This window comes from Drosophila bipectinata, chromosome 2R (assembly GCF_030179905.1).
Source record: "Drosophila bipectinata strain 14024-0381.07 chromosome 2R, DbipHiC1v2, whole genome shotgun sequence".
NCBI classification, from domain to species: Eukaryota; Metazoa; Arthropoda; class Insecta; order Diptera; family Drosophilidae; genus Drosophila; species Drosophila bipectinata.
Genome location: NC_091737.1, coordinates 9,172,814 through 9,190,295, shown reverse-complemented (window position 1 = coordinate 9,190,295; position 17,482 = coordinate 9,172,814). Strand labels below are relative to the sequence as shown.

Below are 17,482 nucleotides of genomic sequence, written 5' to 3'. Positions count from 1 at the left end.
GGTTTTCAAAATACATGCCGTGCCATCCTCATAACAACGTTGTCCTGTCCCGTCGATGTCGTTGCAAATTCCATTCATTCAGCATTGTGCCAGGACTCCTCTCTCCCGACGATGCTGATCCGAAAGGGGCGGTGCTTGGTGCCTGGTGCAGGGTGGGGGCGGTACTGTCATATCTGAAAGCAATTTCGGAGCGGGCAACCCGAAAACGAGTAACAAGAATCGATAAATTCGTTGGGCGTGCAATTTGCGCCGTGCGGAGGAGCCTCAAAGAAAGAAAGAGTGTGTGGCAGTGGCACTGCGTAGGCTCCAGCCTCCTGCCATACTTCCCACTTCCACTCCCACTCCCATTCCCACCCCTTTTCGCATGCCTGAGTGGACCATGTCCGAAATTCAAGTTTCGGGCATTCGCCATTTGCATTCAACCAGCGCCAACCTGCCGGCCCAACCTGCACTGACTGACCACTCTACCTCCAGAGTCTCCAGAGCTGCTACGATGGTGGGCGGTGGGTGGTGAGTGGTGGCGCCACCGCACTCTGTCCTGGGATCCACCTTGCGCCCGGCTATGCAAATTGCCGCAAATGCAACGAGCCGTATGCGCAATTTTTGCCCGTCACACAACTCGCGGGGACATCAATCAGATATTAGCAGAGGAAATTCGAACGAACCCCGGCTCAGCCCAGACCATCCTCCATCCTACATCCTCCATCCCGCGGGGCAACTACTGGTGTTGTGTTCCATTACAGAGGCACTGCGGAGTCGAAAGCTGTTTCTTGATGGGCTTACGGGGCCTCCATTTCGGAGCTACACTTTTATGATGGGTTTTGGCCAGAAAATGGTAGAGTTTCAGGACCTCTTCACAAGGATTATTATAGAAGGGCTTTAATAACGGAATATAACTGTTAAAATATATTAAATATTATTAAATTATAAACTATTCCTCCAAGTGCATTTAGAAATCTGTACATTCTCGAAATTCGACTAACGGCATTTTGTGTTGATCCTTTGCAGTGCCGCCGAAGGCTGGACAAAAGCGACCGGCCACCAGTCCTGCGCCGCACATCCCAGTGCCGCATCACCTGCAAACGCCTCCCGGCGGCGGCGGTGGTGGTGGTGGGGGCGGAGGCTCCGCGGTGGCTAACAGCCCGGCACCGCCCACCGCCGGTGGCAACCCCCTGCTAAACCACGCCCTGCCCAGCAATCACATCGGTACCCCCTCGCCGCAGCAGCATTCCCACCAGCAGCAGCAGCAACAGCAACAACACCAGGCGCAGCAGCAGGCGGTGGCAGCTGCAGTGCAGCAGCAGTTGGCGGCCGGAGTGGGCTTGCCCCCGGGAGCCATCGGAGCTGCTTCGGCGGCGAACAGTCGCGGCTCCTTTGCTGCCGCCCTGCGGACGCTGGCCAAGCAGGCCGACATCAAGGAGGAGGATGTGGGCGGCGACAGGAGTGTGCCTACTTCGGCAGCGGGAGGACCACCTCCGACATCCGGCCCGGGGCCCCTGAACTCGGTGGCATCGCGTGGCGGATCGGACAGGCCTGGCGAGGACAGGGTGTCCAGCAACAAGAAGCGGTCGCCACCGTCTCCCCAGCCGCCGGAGAAGATTGCCCGGCTAAGTCATATTCCACAAACGGCGTCGCTGCAACCAGAACTGCTGGCCAGGAGCGGGTTCCAGCCCTACAGATCGGATGAGCGGTTGATGCATCCGGCCGGAGCCTTTCCTCTGGAGGCGTACTCGCACTTTGCCGGCTTGCCAGGAATTCCACCAGCGGGTAAGTAAATGTGGATAAACTCTCTGGACAGAATCCTAACCGTAGAATCTTCTGCAGCTTTCCTCAACCCCGCCGGACTGCCGTACACGGAACAGCTTTATCTGGAGCACCGCTACCAACTGCTCCGGGCCGCCAACGCCCATCCCTCGCATCCGCACGCGGCTGCTTTGTACCCACAGATGGCCTCTCCCTACTCCCACCTCTACTCGATGATGCCGGGAGCGGCGCTGGGTATTTCGCCGGCCATGCACGACCGGATTAAGCTGGAGGAGGAGCACAGGGCGCGGCTGGCTCGCGAGGAGGAGCGCGAGCGAGAGCTGCAGCGCGAGAAGGAGCGAGAGCTGCGGGAACAGCGTGAGAAGGAGCAGCGAGAGAAGGAGCAGCGCGAAAAGGAGCAGCGGGAGCGAGAGCAGCGCGAGAAGGAGCAGCGGGAGAAGGAGGCCCGGGAGCGGAAGCTGCGGGACGAGGAGCGCGAAAGGGAGCGGGAGCGCCAGCAATTGCTTAACGCCTCGCATCACTACTCGAATCAGCTGTACTCGCCACTGAATCGCAACCTCCTGGGCTCCATGATGCCCCATCTCAACCTGGGCCTGCGAGGTCCTCCTGGGCCACTGCACGGTCTCCCTGGAATGTCGCACTACCACGCGGCAGCTGCAAATGCCCAGCGTCAGAGTCCACATGCTGCCATGGGCCTCAACCTGGGCATGCCGGGACTACCGGGCGTGGGTGTCTCCCCACTGGGAGGCCACGGGCCGCCCAACTTGCAGCACCACCTGCAGCAGGCAGCTATGGGACTGGCCCATCCGGCGGCCGCTGGTCTAACGCATCCTGGATTCTCCGCTGCAGCCCTAGGGCTGAGTGCTCATCCGCATAGTCTGAACCTCAGTCACCCGCACATGTCGCCGCACCATCCCGCCTCGCTGGCTGCCGCCCATCAGATGCCACCACACACCTCGGCGGCGTCGGTAGGAGGAGTGGGTGTGTCCAACTCCATTCCCGTGACGTCAAGCTCCAGTTCCTCTGCATCCTCGCCACACGCCAGCCTTAATCTTACCGCGGCTGTGAAGCACGGGGCGGAGCAGTCGGCTCCCACTTCGACGCCCAGCGGCAGCAGTGGAAGCGGAGTGCCGCCAACCACGTCCAGCTCGCACATTCCTCCCATGAGTCACTACTATCCCATGAGCCACGGCCACTTGGCGGCCATGCATGCAGCCGCAGCGGCGGCCAGCGGTCTTACTCCGACGGCCGCCCACCAACAGCAGCCCATTTCGCTGCCCAGCTCCCCCAAGATCACGCCCCCCATAACGCCCTCTTCCTCGGCTAATGGTGGCCGAGCCGGCGGCAGTCCCCACGCCATGAGGCATCACATCGCCGCTGTGGTGGCAGCTCAGCAATCGGCGCTGATCGATAAGGCAGCCACACCGATTTCCCATGAGCCTACCACCTTGGACCTGACCGGATCCAATTCGAACTCCAGTAACCAGGCCCCTTCGAACACCAGTACTGGACAGCCGGCCACCCACGAACTGAACGGAGCCGAGTCCAATGGAGCTTCGCAGGGGGAGAGCAAAGAGCAGGGCAAAGAGGATCCCCTGAAGAGCTCTCCGCCACCAGTGGCGCTGGACAAGAAGCCAGCCACCCCGAACACCGTGCTGGACAAGCCCCTGCACCCGGACAGCTCACCAGAGCAGGGATCGCGACGCAGCGCCAGCCCGCAGTCGGAGACGAACAACTCGCTGCCGGCGACTGGAGTGACTCCAACATCAGGTAATTGCAAAGAGGAGCCTGCAAAGATTCCAGACTCGGACGTTAAGACAGAAACAGCCGGAGAAGAGCTCGAGGAGAAGAAGCGCCCTGACCGATTGTCAGTGTCGCCGGCACCAGCTCCTCCGGCAGCTATTTCCTCGGTGGCTTCGCCGGACACAGTGTCCACTTCCGGTGGGGTGACATCCACCACAAGTGGCACCACCCCGCCGCCAGTGGTCAGTAGCAGCACCAACACCAACAGTGCCAGTGCAGTGACCGGCAAGCCAACGGCAGCTGCCCAGACCAGCGATGAGGTGTCCACCAGTGCCGCCACCACCACTGCCACCGAGACAGCCAGATGATGAAGAGTACATGAGAAGAAGCAGAAGGATCTAGTCCCCTGGCGGGAGTGGACGGACAGTCAAAAGATTCGTTTAGTTTTAAGTTTGAAAAGTCGCCTCGGATCGGAACTAGTTAACATCTACCTTCAGTAACATTTAAATAAGCGATAATTTAGTGTGTAGTCGATCATCTTTATTTATAAATGAATTTGTAGTGTATTGCCAGCGCCGGCTAGATTCAATTCTAAATGATTTAAAGCCTTAGTTATTATCATTTGGCCTGTTTAAATGTGAAGCTTTTAATTTTAGAAATGGCATGAATAAATCATTTTTGTTTTAAAATTTGCCTTATTATTTCATTTTGGTTTTGTTTCTGACCTTCATTAGAAGGGTGATCCATTCTTTGAATACAAGCTCCGAAACTTTAATTGCAGATGAGACGAAGGTGCAGCTGGGGGCATTAGGTCGCAGCAACAGCGCCGAGGAGGCCACCGCCTTATGACACCAACTCTTCAGCAATTCGAACAACTAACTAATGAAAAACTACAGCGACATTGGGATGTACTTGCTCTCGGAGCGAGCTCTTCATCAGCAACGCAAGCGAATGCTCGACGAGTTCCTGAAGCTATAGGTCTATATATGTATGTAGTTCCCACGGACTACATATAGGCGCAACATCGGTTAGAGAGTCAGTACTATATGTATAAACTGCATAACAGATATCAGATATTTGTTTGTTCTCGGTGTTACAATCTAAAGTTTAACCAACCAACCAGTTGAATACAATTCTACCACAATTAATGATTTCGAATTGAATGTAAAAACAAATCGTATCTGCATAAAATGTAAATTATTGTGACATATTCCAAACAAACATAACTAATCTGAAAGTATAAGTATATAAGGATTTTAGGTAATACTTCTTCCATAAAAACTCTCAATGTAGTCTTTTGTGTGGAAATGTTCATATTGCCCGAGCAAACTATTGTTAGGTCTATGGTAAATTAAGTAAGAAATTTATATATATACAACAAAAAACAAGATAAAGAAACAGAAATTATACAAAACATACACTGGGTAGCTATATTTTATTCTTAAATTGCTAATTGCTAATAATTGTGATTTGGAGAGTACGAAAACGAAACAAAATAAAACGGACGTAACGTATGAATACAAAGTGGGTTAAAAAAAAAATGCTAAAAATGGAACTGAAAATTTAGATAAAAAATCAAATCAAAAACCTAGAAAGATATTCCGAAATGGATTAGAAGTGAAGAGCGAAAAGACCGAAATTATTTTTCGAAATTAAATAACTTTTGTACGACACCCTTTGGCCCTTAAACTTATAGTTTATTTTGTGTGATTTGGAATATTTTGGAAGCGATCTAGACGAGTGTACCCATGGGAATGAATGAAGAGTACTTTGTAACCACACACACACACTATATTTGATGTTTATAGTAAGTAGTTAATACCTTAAAGATCCTCTCAAAAGATGTAGTATCTAGTTTTCAAGAACCCTCAAGTTTTCGAACCCTCCTCTATCTTAACTCCAATATTTGATTTTTTAATTTGTGAGATTGCCTAAAGTTTAATGAGATGTGAAGTAACGGTTTATATATATTTTAATGCATAAATCTCGAGCAATCTGTGATATTATAAAAAAAAAAAGAGAAAATTTAAAACCAAAAACTTTGAAAATAATTGCATATGAGCCTTGGGACGTTGGATATATATAGACTCCCGATAAAGGCCATCAAAATGTTTCGATTAAAGTTCAGCATGAAAATGTTCGCCATATGCAAAGTCGACTTTCCTTTTGACAAAAACTATTGTGTATGTACCAGTAAAACTGAAAATGCAAATACATATATATTTTAATAAAACTAATCATAATAGATTCTTGAACGACACACACAGATAACTGAAATCAATTGGCGTGCATAATAACTTACTCCCCAAAGATGCCATGCGATAGCTAATCAACTACTGCAAAATAGTTTCAAATACAAAACAAAAAACCTTATCAAATTAAAGAAAACGATCAACGTAAATTAAATGTACTGTAACTCCCCCTCAATCTTCGTTGTGTGTGTAAAAATAAAAACCAGAATACAAAATGTAAAAGATTAAACTGTAAGCTAACCGAAACGCAATCGAGAATCCATTACCGAAATCCATCACAAATACTAAACCAATAGCAATAGAATTAAGAAGGAGCCCTCGAGCTAGTGCGCTCCTTTTGCAGATCCCCCACAAGACCACAGGCCATACATCCATACCATAGATATATCACTTGATCCAAAAACACAACAGCATAGCAAAATAAACCATGTGGCAAACGATATGCGAAACAAACATTTAAACAATATTGTGCAACATTACATAAGGCATTTATGATTTTATGAAATAAACTGTACTTAAGGATACGCCAAAGGATTTTCCTGGTCAGGGGATAAGATTAAATCTTTTGAAAACATTTATTCACAGATAACTACGCCTTCGCTTCGGCCTTCTTAACGTATTTCATTATTCTGACAATTGTCGAGGGAGTTACCCCTTGAATTCGACTAGCTGCCGCGATGGTTTGCGGCTGGATGAGGGTCAGCTTCTGGCGCTCTTCGTTGGACAAGCTCAGAGTCTTCGAGAAGTAGTCTATGTCGGCAGGAATGGTCAGACGTTCCTCCCGTCGCACGTCCTCCACGTCGCGTTGCTGTTCCTCCACAAAGAACGAGTACAGGGCTTCGATTTTGATCCTTTCGGCCAGGTTTCGGTCATCCGCTAGCCAACTGAGTTCCTTGGGATGTAATCCGATTAGCTGCTCCACCGTAATGTTGTCCGCTGGTATACTCAGCATTTCGAAGGCTGTCTTCTCCACTGAGGTCTTGGCTTTGGGCAGGTCAAGCGCCTGTCTCCAGTAGTGGGTGTGCTTTCGAAGCTTCCTCAACGAATCGATTGCCGACTGTAGCCTCTCTTCAGTTTGCCGGAAGTGCTGATACCGATGCTGCGACACCAGGCCGAACTCGTAGCCCTTCTGGGTAAGTCTCATGTCGGCATTGTCCGGCCGTAGGGATAGGCGGAACTCGGCTCGACTTGTAAACATGCGGTAGGGTTCGTTGGTTCCCAGAGAGGTCAGATCATCAATCAGGACTCCAATATAGCCTTCCGTTCTACTAATTGTCAGCTGCTTCCCATCCTTATGTATCGTTTTGCCCGCTGCATTGGCTCCTGCTATGATTCCCTGGGCCGCCGCCTCCTCGTAACCGGTGGTGCCGTTTATTTGGCCAGCAAAGAACAGACCCTGCACCCGTTTAGTCTCTAGTGTGGGATAAAGCTCGCGTGGATCAATGAAATCATACTCCACCCCGTAGCCCGGCTGGACCACTTCAGCCTTCTCCAGGCCCTGTATGGCATGAACCAGTTCGACTTGCTGCTCGTGGGGCAGTGTGCAAGAGATTCCCTGTGGATACACCAGGGGGCTGTCCAGGCCTTCTGGCTCCAGCCAAACCTGATGAACTTTTGCGCCGAAACGCAGGATTTTCGACTCAATGGATGGACAGTATCGGGGACCAGTTATCTCCTCGGTTACATGGCGATTAACGTGGAGGTTGTCCCTGACAATGTCGCTCACCTTTGGGGTGGTGTATGTGAGGTAACAGGGCAACTGTTCTTTGGTTGGAAGCCAAACCTGGTTGTTGAGGAAGGAGAACGGCATCGGGGGATCATCGCCATCGTGCCTTTCGAGTTTGGAAAAGTCAATACTGCTCTTGGCTATTCTGGGAGGCGTGCCTGTCTTCAAGCGACCCATGCGAAAGCCCAATCTATCGATGGCTTCCCCTAAGGCTTTGGCTGGAGCATCTCCAATGCGTCCTGCTGGTCTCACTTCCAGCCCGATGTTGATATGCGCCCGCAGAAAAGTGCCAGTGGTCAGGACCACCGATCGGCTTCGCACCACTTCGCCATTGGCCAGCAAGACACCACCACAACGTCGGCTCAGCGAATCTGGGGTGTCATCTTCGATCAGAATGTTGTCCACGGCAGCCGCTCGGATCTCCAAGTTGGGAGTACTGTGCAGTTCCCGCTGCACAGCCTTCTTGTACAGCTGCCGGTCGATCTGAGCTCTGGGTCCCCAAACGGCCGGGCCTCGTCGACGGTTCAGCACTTTGTAGTGGACACCAGAGACATCACAGCACCTGGCGCACACTCCATCCAGGGCATCCACTTCGCGCATCAAATGTCCTTTACCGATGCCCCCAAACGAGGGATTACAGGACATCTCCCCAATGGTTTCCAGTTTGTGGGTGAGCAGCAAGGTTCGAGAACCCATACGAGCGGCCGCAGCAGATGCCTCCGTGCCGGCATGTCCGCCACCAATGACCACCACATCGTAAGGATCGCTACTGGAACTGTGTGACATCCTGACTGGAAGCTGTAGCCGGCCTCTCCTGGCCAGGATGCGGGCACAGAGTCGCAGCTGCACCATCCTTGGGTTGTTGATAATAGATCAAAATTCAAAACAATAACACATGGTTACAAAACCATGGTGAGTGTTGGAAAAGTCTTGATTTATCGATTGTATTATTCGATTATTAAGCTCTTTATCGCTCAATGGCGCCAACTTTAAATGGATTCGAAATTTTACAAGGTTCATATCTCAAATTTATTTCGATCTACATAAAAAACTAGGTTTATAAAATAGACACTAACTAAAATCCATCCATCTCTGCTTTTCTCTTCCGTTTTTTAAGCTTCTGCTTAAGGTCCGGCGCCTTGCCACGCACGACCGCTGTTTTCAGCCTCTTGGCCGCCTTCTTCCGCTCCTGAATGCCCGCCTTCCGCTTGGCTGCCCGTTCCGGATCATGGATCTTCTCCTGGGCCACTATCTTTCTCCTCTCGGCTCGACGAGCCATCAATTTGGTCTGCACTGCATTGCGCAGCTTGTCGTAGACGTCGGTGCCAATACGTTTTCTCAACCGACTGCCCACTCGCAGTGCCTGCTGCCGCAGCTCCGCATCCACGTTCTGATCCTCCTCGGACATTTCACGTACCAATGCCTGGAGTAGAGAGGGTGCTAATTGGGACACAGCCTCCACGCTGAGAAGAGTGGTAAGAGCTTCAATTAGGGTGAACATAGCAGTGCGCTGGAAGGTAAAATAAAGATAAGTTAGATTCTCTCTAAACTTTGGACAGTTCTTAAACTTACTATGCTTATGTCATGTGGTGCCTTGGCCACCTCCTTGTTGACCAGGAAACGAATGTTTCGCACTAGCCAGTTGAGGTGTATTTTGTTGCCGAGGCTCGGTTCCTCCTCGTCATCCGCGTCCTTCTCCTGCTTCAAGTTAAAAGGCACATCTCTCAACATTTGTCCGACGAATAACAGAATCTTGGTCAGTTCATCGATCATCTCTTGGGCCGTTTCCCCAGGCGTTACTTGTGCACACAGATCTAACACTAGGGATTTGATGTCCTGGGCAGGCTGGGAGTAAATAAACTCAAGTGTTTGCTTGGCACACGCCTCGTCCTTAATCCCAGCCAGTTGCTGGCCCACATAGGCGTAATCGTAGTGAGCCAGGATGTGGCTAAGCAGCTTGGCTGCATTGCAGCGAACCCAGTTGTGTTCGTGACCCAGAAGACGCTGACATCCATAGGCCAGTTCATCAACAGTATCGGAGAGTTCCGGGTTGCTCATCAAGGATTCGCCGCAGTGCTCCAAGATTTTCAGCAGACAGTACTGGAGTTGGATGAGCTGGTGGTCCAGTTTGCGTTGCTGTTCCTTCAAGCGGGATTCAGTGTCTTGGCCAGCCAGCAGGAGATCTTCATCCGGCAAGACTGTGTCGTTCTTTCTCCTTTTCTTCTTTGGAAGACCATTGCCAACTGCCTCAGCTGCCAGGTGTCCTGGAGCTCGCACGAATTTCCCGCCGGAATCGGCATCACCCAGAGTTAGGACATTAACCAGAGTGGGCAGCACCAATGTAAGTCTTTCCGCGAAACCACCACGTTCCGCCTGCACGAATCTTGACAGGAGTGCCGCAGCCATCTCCCGGACTCCTGGGTTCTGACTGGACTTGGGTGAAGTGAAGAACAGCAGGGTAAGATCCAATAAAGGCTGTCGCTCCACTTTAGTCAGACGACCAATAAGGGCTTCCAGAGCAGCCGCCACACTCCGGCGGCACGAGGGATCCTCATCGTTGACCAGGCGGGTGCCCAGGGATAGGTACAGGAACTCCGATTGCTTCACCAGAATCTTTTGGGGGAACTTGTTGATGATGGAGTGCATAAACTGGATGGCCGATTGCCGGCCGGCGGTTTGGCTGTAGCACAACTGGACGGACATGAACTTGACCATCTGCTCCACCTTCGCTCCCAACGTGTACTCCATGATGTAGGTGAGCACGATGCTGCGGGACTCGTCCCTTACATAGTCAGAGGGCGAAATGATGGAGAGTTCCCCGAGGCGCCTTAACAGGTCGTGCAGGGAGCGGGTGTCCACTTTTCGGTTCACCAAGGCCTTCAGGAGAATGAATACCATGGACTGACTGCTGCACTCGCCCTCCTGCAGCTCCTGTTCGATGTGGAGCAGCAGCTGCTCTATCTGCTCGTCAGTGAGCTTGTAATCCTGGCACTTCCTTAGCAGGGCCACCACCGACTTGAAGCTTGCTCGGACCAGCTGAGCATTTTCCTCCTGGCGGGTAGCTCCGAAAGTGGAGAAGTTCTTCAGGATCTCAAACATGCGCTCGACCACAGGCTTCAGTGCCACGTCCTTCAGTTCGGAGAGTTCGTAGTGTCCCAGCCAAATGGCCGAGTAGCATTTCAGGGCGTAGGTGGTTGTCCTAGCATGGTTGCTCTTCAGGGAATCCCTTAGCAGCGGCAGCAGAGGATGCAAGAAGGGCTGGTAGTCCAGGTCCGTGAGCTTCTTTCGCTTCAAGACAAAGTGCAGCAGCTCCAAGCCGAACTCGACGAGGATGTGGGCATTGGCCTGGGCATTTGACTTCACTTGCTTGTTCCCAGTGGCCACGCTGCGGCGTCCAGGAGCGGGCTGCAGGATAAGGCAATCGGGACGCACCCGCTTCATCAGCGCCTGCTCCTTTTCGGTCAGCTGCCTCTTTTTCGTTCCCGGCAGCAGATCGCTTATACTCTCCGACATGGTGCCGTAAATGAAGATCAGCAGACTCTCCCTGGCGATGTGAGTATTCTCCACCAGTCCACCCACAATCTTGGCGAAGCACTCCTGGATTTTTTGGGTAACTTTGCGGGAGTGCGACCTGGCCAGATGCTCCTTAAACGGCAGCAGAAGATCCAGCAAACAGTTGTCCCGGATGTGGCGGGCGGCTATGTGCAGGGTGAGATAGCTCTTGGCACTTGGCTTCGCCTCGGGGGTGTGCGCCACGATCTTCTCCACTTCCTTCTCGGCGTTCACCTCTCCGAAGATGTCGTTGAGGGCTACCTCGAGTAGATTTTGGAGGCAGCTCTCGATGTGGTCTGGCTTCAGATCACCTTTTAAGGCATCCAGAACGCCGTGAAGTGTCACTGAGAGAACATGCACTTGGAAGCCACGGGTGAGCAGGGATTGTAGCTGCTCCAGGAGCAGACCCAAGTAGCTGCCGCCCAGGGTAAGCATGATCTTCTTGAGGATGTCGCGAGTTAGCATCCGCACGGATTTCAGGGGGGAACGCAGGAAGGTGCAGACCTTCATGAAGATGCCGGGCAGGCTGTTGTCCAACAGTTCGGTTGGAAGCTTCTGCAGCAGCTTCACCATGGCCAGGGCGATGGGCACCCGTTGGATCTCCTCCTCCTCGCGTTCGAAGCTCAGTCGCTTACGGTTGACCTTGTGCTTGGTGTCGTAGTTGGTCTTCTCGGTTATGGCCCGGTTCAAAGTGGGCAACAGCACCGTGGTAATCGCGGCCATGACTTTCTTGGCCGCGTTCGGAGCTAGTAGCTGAGTCCGTTGTGGCTGGGACACCGATTCGATGGCCACCTCCTCCTCCTCGAAGTCAATAAAGTCGGACTGATCTGCCTCGCTCTTAATGGGCTTCTCCTCCGCGTCCGCGTCCTCATCATCTTCATCTTTCGCTTCCTTGGCTTCTTTGGAGTCCTCTGCCTTCTCCTTTTCCTCCACCTCCTCGGTGAGTTTCTGCTTCAGCTTGGCCAGAGCTGTCAGGTCCGTTTGAGCCTGGGTTAGATCGAAATGAAACGCATCCAGAATGCGCACCACCAGACGCACACACTGCTTCTGCTGACCTTGGGCGTGCCTCAGCTTCTGGAGGTAGTAGCGCAGCACCGCATGATACTGTGTCCACGGCAGGAACTCACTCATCACCCCCACAGCCTCGATGGCGGCATCGACTAGAGTGTGCTTGCCAGAATGCTTCTCGCTGAGGAGGTATCTGGTGGCCAGGGGCATGAGATACTGGGTGAGGGTACGGGCACATGGCGGAGACTGCCGCCAACTTCCCGCCGAAATGTTCACCAAACGCTGCAGGGCGCGACCGTGTCTCTGGGTCTGCAGGTGCAACATATTCTCAAAGAAGTCCACCTCCAGGTCGTGTTTATCAGTCAGAGGAGACAGATCCTTCAGGATTTCGTGAGCTGCTGGACACTGGCGGGCCAGTTCTCCCAACAAGCCAATTGCCTCACTCCTGGCATGCTCATGCTTCTCATCTCGCATGCTACGCTGTAGTAATGGCAGGAGAGTGTCCTCCAACCAGAATTTAATGTCCTCCTTGTCTTCCAGTTGGAGGGTTACCAGAGGCAGCAGGGGTTTCAGTAGCTCCCCAATGTTTACCCTCATTCCCAGATCCGAATCGTGGCGCAGCATGTAGAAGCAGTTGTACACGACCAGAACTCCCAACTGGAGGTCCAGCTTGGTGTCCTTCTTCTCCACCAACTGCTTGAGCTCCGAGAGACCTTCAAGGCGTTTGTCGTAGTCCGGTTGTTCCAGCCACCTCTTGTCCCAGGCATTGAGGAGCAGCACCAGTCTCACCCACTCGCGCAGAGATGCAGCTGTAGCCGAGAGCTCCGGCTTGTGCTTGGCCTCCTTGTGCAGTCTTTTCGCCATATCGGCCAGGACATCGCACAGCAACTTCCGGGCTGGCAGCACATGAACCTGTTCGAAGAGCGGAGCCAGTGGACGCACATAATCCTGTGGCTTGGCCACCCGCTTCAGAAGGTTGGACAACGTTGTAACCAGCTGGACCACGGTCTCCGGACCGGATGAAGCTGCCTGCTTGGTGAAGATGGGCAGAACTACGTCCAGGAGTAGCTCGCAAGTGGCAGGCTCTTCCACGTGAGAGGTGATCAGCGTCAGGATGTTGAGCTCCCGCTTGTCGAGGGTCTGTCTTCCAGCCTTCTTGTGGCGCCAGCTGTTCTGCAGCTGCTGGAGGATAGACGGAATATGGGGATGCACAATGGCCAGGGCGATGGCACCAAACTCTTCAGTAGCTGCAGATTCCAGAAGATGCTCCACCAGCTGCAAAAGGGCTCGTTTCACCACGGGCTTGGCCTTCTCATTCAACAATAGGGCCATCAAATGGTGCATGATGACTTGGTCATGGTCCGTGGGACTCTGGTTAAGCCATTTCTGATATCGGGGCTCCCCACCCCAGAGGAGCAGCAGCTTCAACATGGGCGTGGGTGTGTGTATGGAGTCCTGCGAGAGTCGCGCCAGTCCTGGCCAAATGTAAACCTCGCAAACGGCATTCATTTCCTTCTCCTGCCAAAGGTCCTCCATGTCCACCAGTTGTCCGAAATAGTTCACCAGCGTCTGCAGGGCCGAATGCTTCACATTCTTGTAGGCGGCCACCAACTTTCCCTCCCCGTTGATCACTTCCTGAGCCACACTGCCCACGAAGAGTAGCAGCTTCAGGACATAGACTTGGAAATCGGTCGTCAGCCTGCCAGCGAATTCTTTCCGGATAAGTTCCAGGACATTCACGATCCTCTGCAGCTGTCTGGCTGCAATCACCGCCGAGGGATCGTACGACTCCCGAACATAGGTAGCCACCGCCTCCACTGGCTTATCTGTGTAGGCCGAGAACTTTCCAAAGGCCATCTGCAAAAAGTCCATGATCTCCGCCTCCTCCAGCTGGCCCAGGAATCGCAGAATCAGTGTCTTCCTCAGCTGAGCACTCAGTTGCTTTTGCACGCCCTTGGTCAACATTTTTCCGTAAAGAACGCGCAGCATAAACGGCATCAGCTCCGTGCGTTGTTGCGCCGGAATACTGGACAGTTCGAAGCCAGTGAGTGTGGTCTTGAACTTTGCCTCATCGATCAAGCCCGCCAGCTGAGCCTTTTGCTGCACCAGTGCCGGAGGCCGCTTGTAGGCTGCCAGGCAGTCTAGGGCCAGTTGCTGCAGTTGCGCATTCGGGCCGGCCAACAGCTCCAGGTAGAAGTCGTGCATCTCTGCCTGGCGATGCAGGGCCTTGGGGTTCGGTTGCGCCACAAAGCAGGCTAGCTTCAGTTGAAGGGTTTGGAGTATGAACTTGGCATTGGCATTCTGGGTTCTGCGTTTTTGGCGGGGGCGTGGGGACTCTGACTTGTTCTCGTCCTCCTCATCATCATCCACCTCCAGGTCAGCTGAGGAAAATATAAGAAGAATTAATTAATACGCCAAGAAAGAGGGATTAACTACGCGACTAACTTAACCAACGTGTCTATGGAGCCTTGGAAGTGGACATATTGTGATTTTCATAGATTTTTTAATATTTCGAAGGGGACCCTCCAGAAAATTTCACAAAAAATTTAAAAAATAAACTATTTTCTACATAATGTAACCAACCTGTTGTCTCGTTAACATTCCAGGTGTGCTCCGTCCTTTCCAACTGTGCTCGGTACTCCTGCTCCACAAACTGCAGGAATAAACGTACCAGATCCGCGTTCTTAACCTCCACGAGACTACCCAGCTTGGGCAGACACTGCCACAGGAGTTGTCGGTAGTTGAGCGCCTGCTGCAGACTCAGTTGATGGTGCTTTTCGGAATCCAGGACAATAGTCAAAGCTGCAGACAGGTAAGACCTGGGAGGATGCGCCTGGAGGATGGCCACATCATTTGTATAATCTATGCAGGCAACTGTCTCCACCAGTTTGGCTTTAAAGAGGTCCCAGAACTCATCGGTCTTCATGGTCTTCACATAGGCCGCCAGGAGTTGCTGGACCGGCGCCCAAACAAACTTGAAATTGTTGTAGAGGAGTCCCAGCAGAAGGCTCACTGCGTGCTCCTTGAAATGGGGAAGCAACTCGAACTGCTTGAACTGGGCTGCCACTGGTTCCAGTTGTTGCAGCTGCAGAAGTATCTCGCGGTAGTTGTGCACCGTGGGTTCAATGCAGTTGGCGGCGTAGAAGTGGGAATACGGATTGTGTTTACTGGTGGCATAAAGCACATCCAGGCAATGGGCTGCAATGCGACGAAACTGAGCCTGCGGGTGACTCAGAAGAGTGGAAACACTGGAAAGCAGCTCCTCCGTGGCGGAGAGTTCGTTCTTCTGCGTTTCCAACAGAATCAGATGAAGACAGGCCAGAGCTAGGAGTTCCTTTCCCAATTCTGGTTGAAGGAAGGCACTTATCTCGGATCTTAGGGCCTTGGGTAGCTTAAACTTGAGCAGAGAATGAGTCTGAAGCATCAGAAGCAACAATTTAAAGTCATGCTGCCCTCCTTTCAGGTGATCTTCGATAGAACTTTGCAACTTCTTCTCCAAGGGCTGTTTGCTGAAGCCTCTAAAGTGAGGAGTCAGTAAGAGTAGCAGCAAATCATCCTCCTTTTCCACGTCCAGCCGCAACAGCTTCTCCTCCACGTTCTTTATGGTGTCCTTTTTCTTAATTTGAATAGGATACGCTGTCCACTGGGCCAGGGAGTTGCCATCCACCTGCAGGGGCCTCTTGTGCACCACAATGCGAGCCAGGAGTTCGAGAGCTTCCGGTTGTCTATTCTCTTCGTAAAATCCAATAACATGTGGCAGCACTAGGATCTCAAACTGCTGATAGTCAAGGAGCTGATGGATAGTCTCCTCGTACACCAAAAGATTTCCACGACTAATGCTTAGTAGTTTTTGGAGCAGGCGACTGGCGTCCAGTTGGGTGAGTTGTGCGCATTGGGCAGTCAGTAGACTGGTGACCAAGGTGGTCAAGGGATTAAGTGGTTCCACGCCCCCGTCCAGCAGTTTCAAAAGGGTGCTGACGACCCGAGGAAGTTCGGAAACGTAGCGACCGCCTTTGTGGGTAACCAGTTGATGCATTAGTCGAATCAACTGCGAGACATCAACTTTATCGCCTTCTGCAGCCGAGCATAGTTTCTCCCACAAAACGGGGCTTTGGTCAGGGCGCAAGAAGTGGAGGAGTAAACTAAGGGAATGCTCGACAATATCACCCAGAAGCTCTGTCTGTTCCTTGGTGTAAACATTGTCTTTATTTACGAGCACTTCGAGGACATGGCTAAAGATCTCAGCAGCCGAATTATGCAGCTGTCCGTTGACACCTCGCAGGATTTCGTAGATGAGCCTACCGCAACCACGGACACTTTCGACCTGTTCCCGCAACAGGGTTTTGAGCACATAGGCCAAGAAACGAGGGAAGTCTCGTACATCGCGGGCTATATAAGCAAAGCATTCTACCGCGAAATTTGTCACATGTTCGGCATAGTGCTGCTCATCCAAGAGGGGTAAGATGGCATTAAAAACTACGCCAATATTCCGTTTCAGATATGGTTTCAGGGTTTTAAACAAATGTGCCAGGCAGATGAGTGTCCACTCGAGCTGCTCCGCATCCTGGGTGTTGAGCAGGCAAATCAGACGGTCGAGAACACGCTGGAAATACGGATAGAACTCCTCACGTAGATCCCTTGCCAATACATAGAGCAGTTCCAGCAGCGGCTGCTGAGAGAGGTTTGTGGCAGTGGCCAGTCGTTCTAGAAGCAGGTCCACCACAAAATCCTTCTGATGCAGGAGCTGAGGGAGAGTCACAATCCTTCGGCATCGTTTGCTGAACGAGTTGTATTCCTCGGTGAGATTGAGCACGTTCCATTTCTGGATGGTCTGCTGGAAGTAGGTCTCGTTCTCCTCCTCGTCGAGTTCCTCATTGCGGTGGCCAATGTGGTAAAGGGCCAAGTGCCGCAAATCAATCTCATTCACCCGATCTCCAAATGATTTAAACTGAAAAATGTGGGATTTGGTACATCAATGGGAATATTAAGACTTCTGGGAAGGATTACCCTAAATGTGTTTGTATCTTTTGTCTTTTCCGCAAGGGATGCCATTTTTATATTAATTTTTTATGTTTACAGATCACTTCATTGGCATTAATATATATAAATTTAATAAAAAAACACAAATGTTTTGGAGCATTTGTTTTCTAAACTCAACACGTGCAGAAAATGGCGGTGTGACCAGTTTTGAACACACGGTAAACATATGTTTCATAAAATTATCGATAACTGGCGGAATTTATTTTGAAATTCAAAATAAATTAATTATTTGCAGGTTTAGTGCGCTTTAAATGACATAAAATCCAACTAGATTAACTTCAGAGAAATATTTAAAGAAGTGTAAACTACAAACTTTACGCTAAATACCCTAGGGTGTCATTTTAAATATACTGTTCCCATCAACAAAAAACTGTTCTCATACTTGTAACTGCAATCG

The 17,482-nt window shown here is 51.4% G+C and overlaps 3 protein-coding genes across 8 annotated transcripts in view; 1 reads left to right on the top strand and 2 right to left on the bottom strand.

Annotated features, from left to right (window-relative positions):
• px (plexus) overlaps positions 1-4,504 on the top strand; it is a 60,850-nt gene extending 56,346 nt beyond the window's left edge. For 5 of the 6 annotated variants that reach the window (XM_017235216.3, XM_017235214.3, XM_017235217.3 and 2 more), the window contains 2 exons: positions 1,009-1,767; positions 1,825-4,196. In XM_017235216.3, coding sequence (XP_017090705.2) covers positions 1,009-1,767; positions 1,825-3,875 — 2,810 coding nt within the window. In that variant the 3' untranslated portion in view covers positions 3,876-4,196. Of the gene's footprint in view, positions 1-1,008; positions 1,768-1,824; positions 4,197-4,288 lie in introns of those variants that run through there. The other variant, XM_017235215.3, reaches the window with a different exon arrangement.
• Positions 4,505-6,231: 1,727 nt separating this feature from the next.
• LOC108121244 (protein MTO1 homolog, mitochondrial) lies at positions 6,232-8,389 on the bottom strand. Its single transcript, XM_017235223.3, has one exon. It carries the CDS (start codon positions 8,335-8,337, stop codon positions 6,349-6,351), a length of 1,989 nt encoding a protein of 662 aa, XP_017090712.2. The 5' UTR covers positions 8,338-8,389; the 3' UTR covers positions 6,232-6,348.
• A 109-nt stretch (positions 8,390-8,498) lies between these two features.
• On the bottom strand, positions 8,499-17,225 carry LOC108121241 (small subunit processome component 20 homolog). The gene is made up of 4 exons (XM_017235213.3): positions 17,053-17,225; positions 14,629-16,993; positions 9,058-14,426; positions 8,499-8,995 (listed from the first exon to the last, which is right to left on the bottom strand). Exons 1-4 carry the CDS (start codon positions 17,095-17,097, stop codon positions 8,561-8,563), a joined length of 8,214 nt encoding a protein of 2,737 aa, XP_017090702.2. The 5' UTR covers positions 17,098-17,225; the 3' UTR covers positions 8,499-8,560.
• Between the last annotated feature and the right edge of the window lie 257 nt (positions 17,226-17,482).

Bases quoted from the DNA above. Each gene is read 5' to 3' on its own strand.
- LOC108121244 (XM_017235223.3), bottom strand. From the start codon at position 8,337: ATGGTGCAGCTGCGACTCTGTGCCCGCATCCTGGCCAGGAGAGGCCGG.
- LOC108121241 (XM_017235213.3), bottom strand. From the start codon at position 17,097: ATGGCATCCCTTGCGGAAAAGACAAAAGATACAAACACATTTAGG. The intron at 16,994-17,052 runs GTAATCCTTCCC...CACATTTTTCAG, and splicing joins AAGATACAAACACATTTAGG to TTTAAATCATTTGGAGATCG. The intron at 8,996-9,057 runs GTAAGTTTAAGA...TTTACCTTCCAG, and splicing joins CACCACATGACATAAGCATA to CGCACTGCTATGTTCACCCT.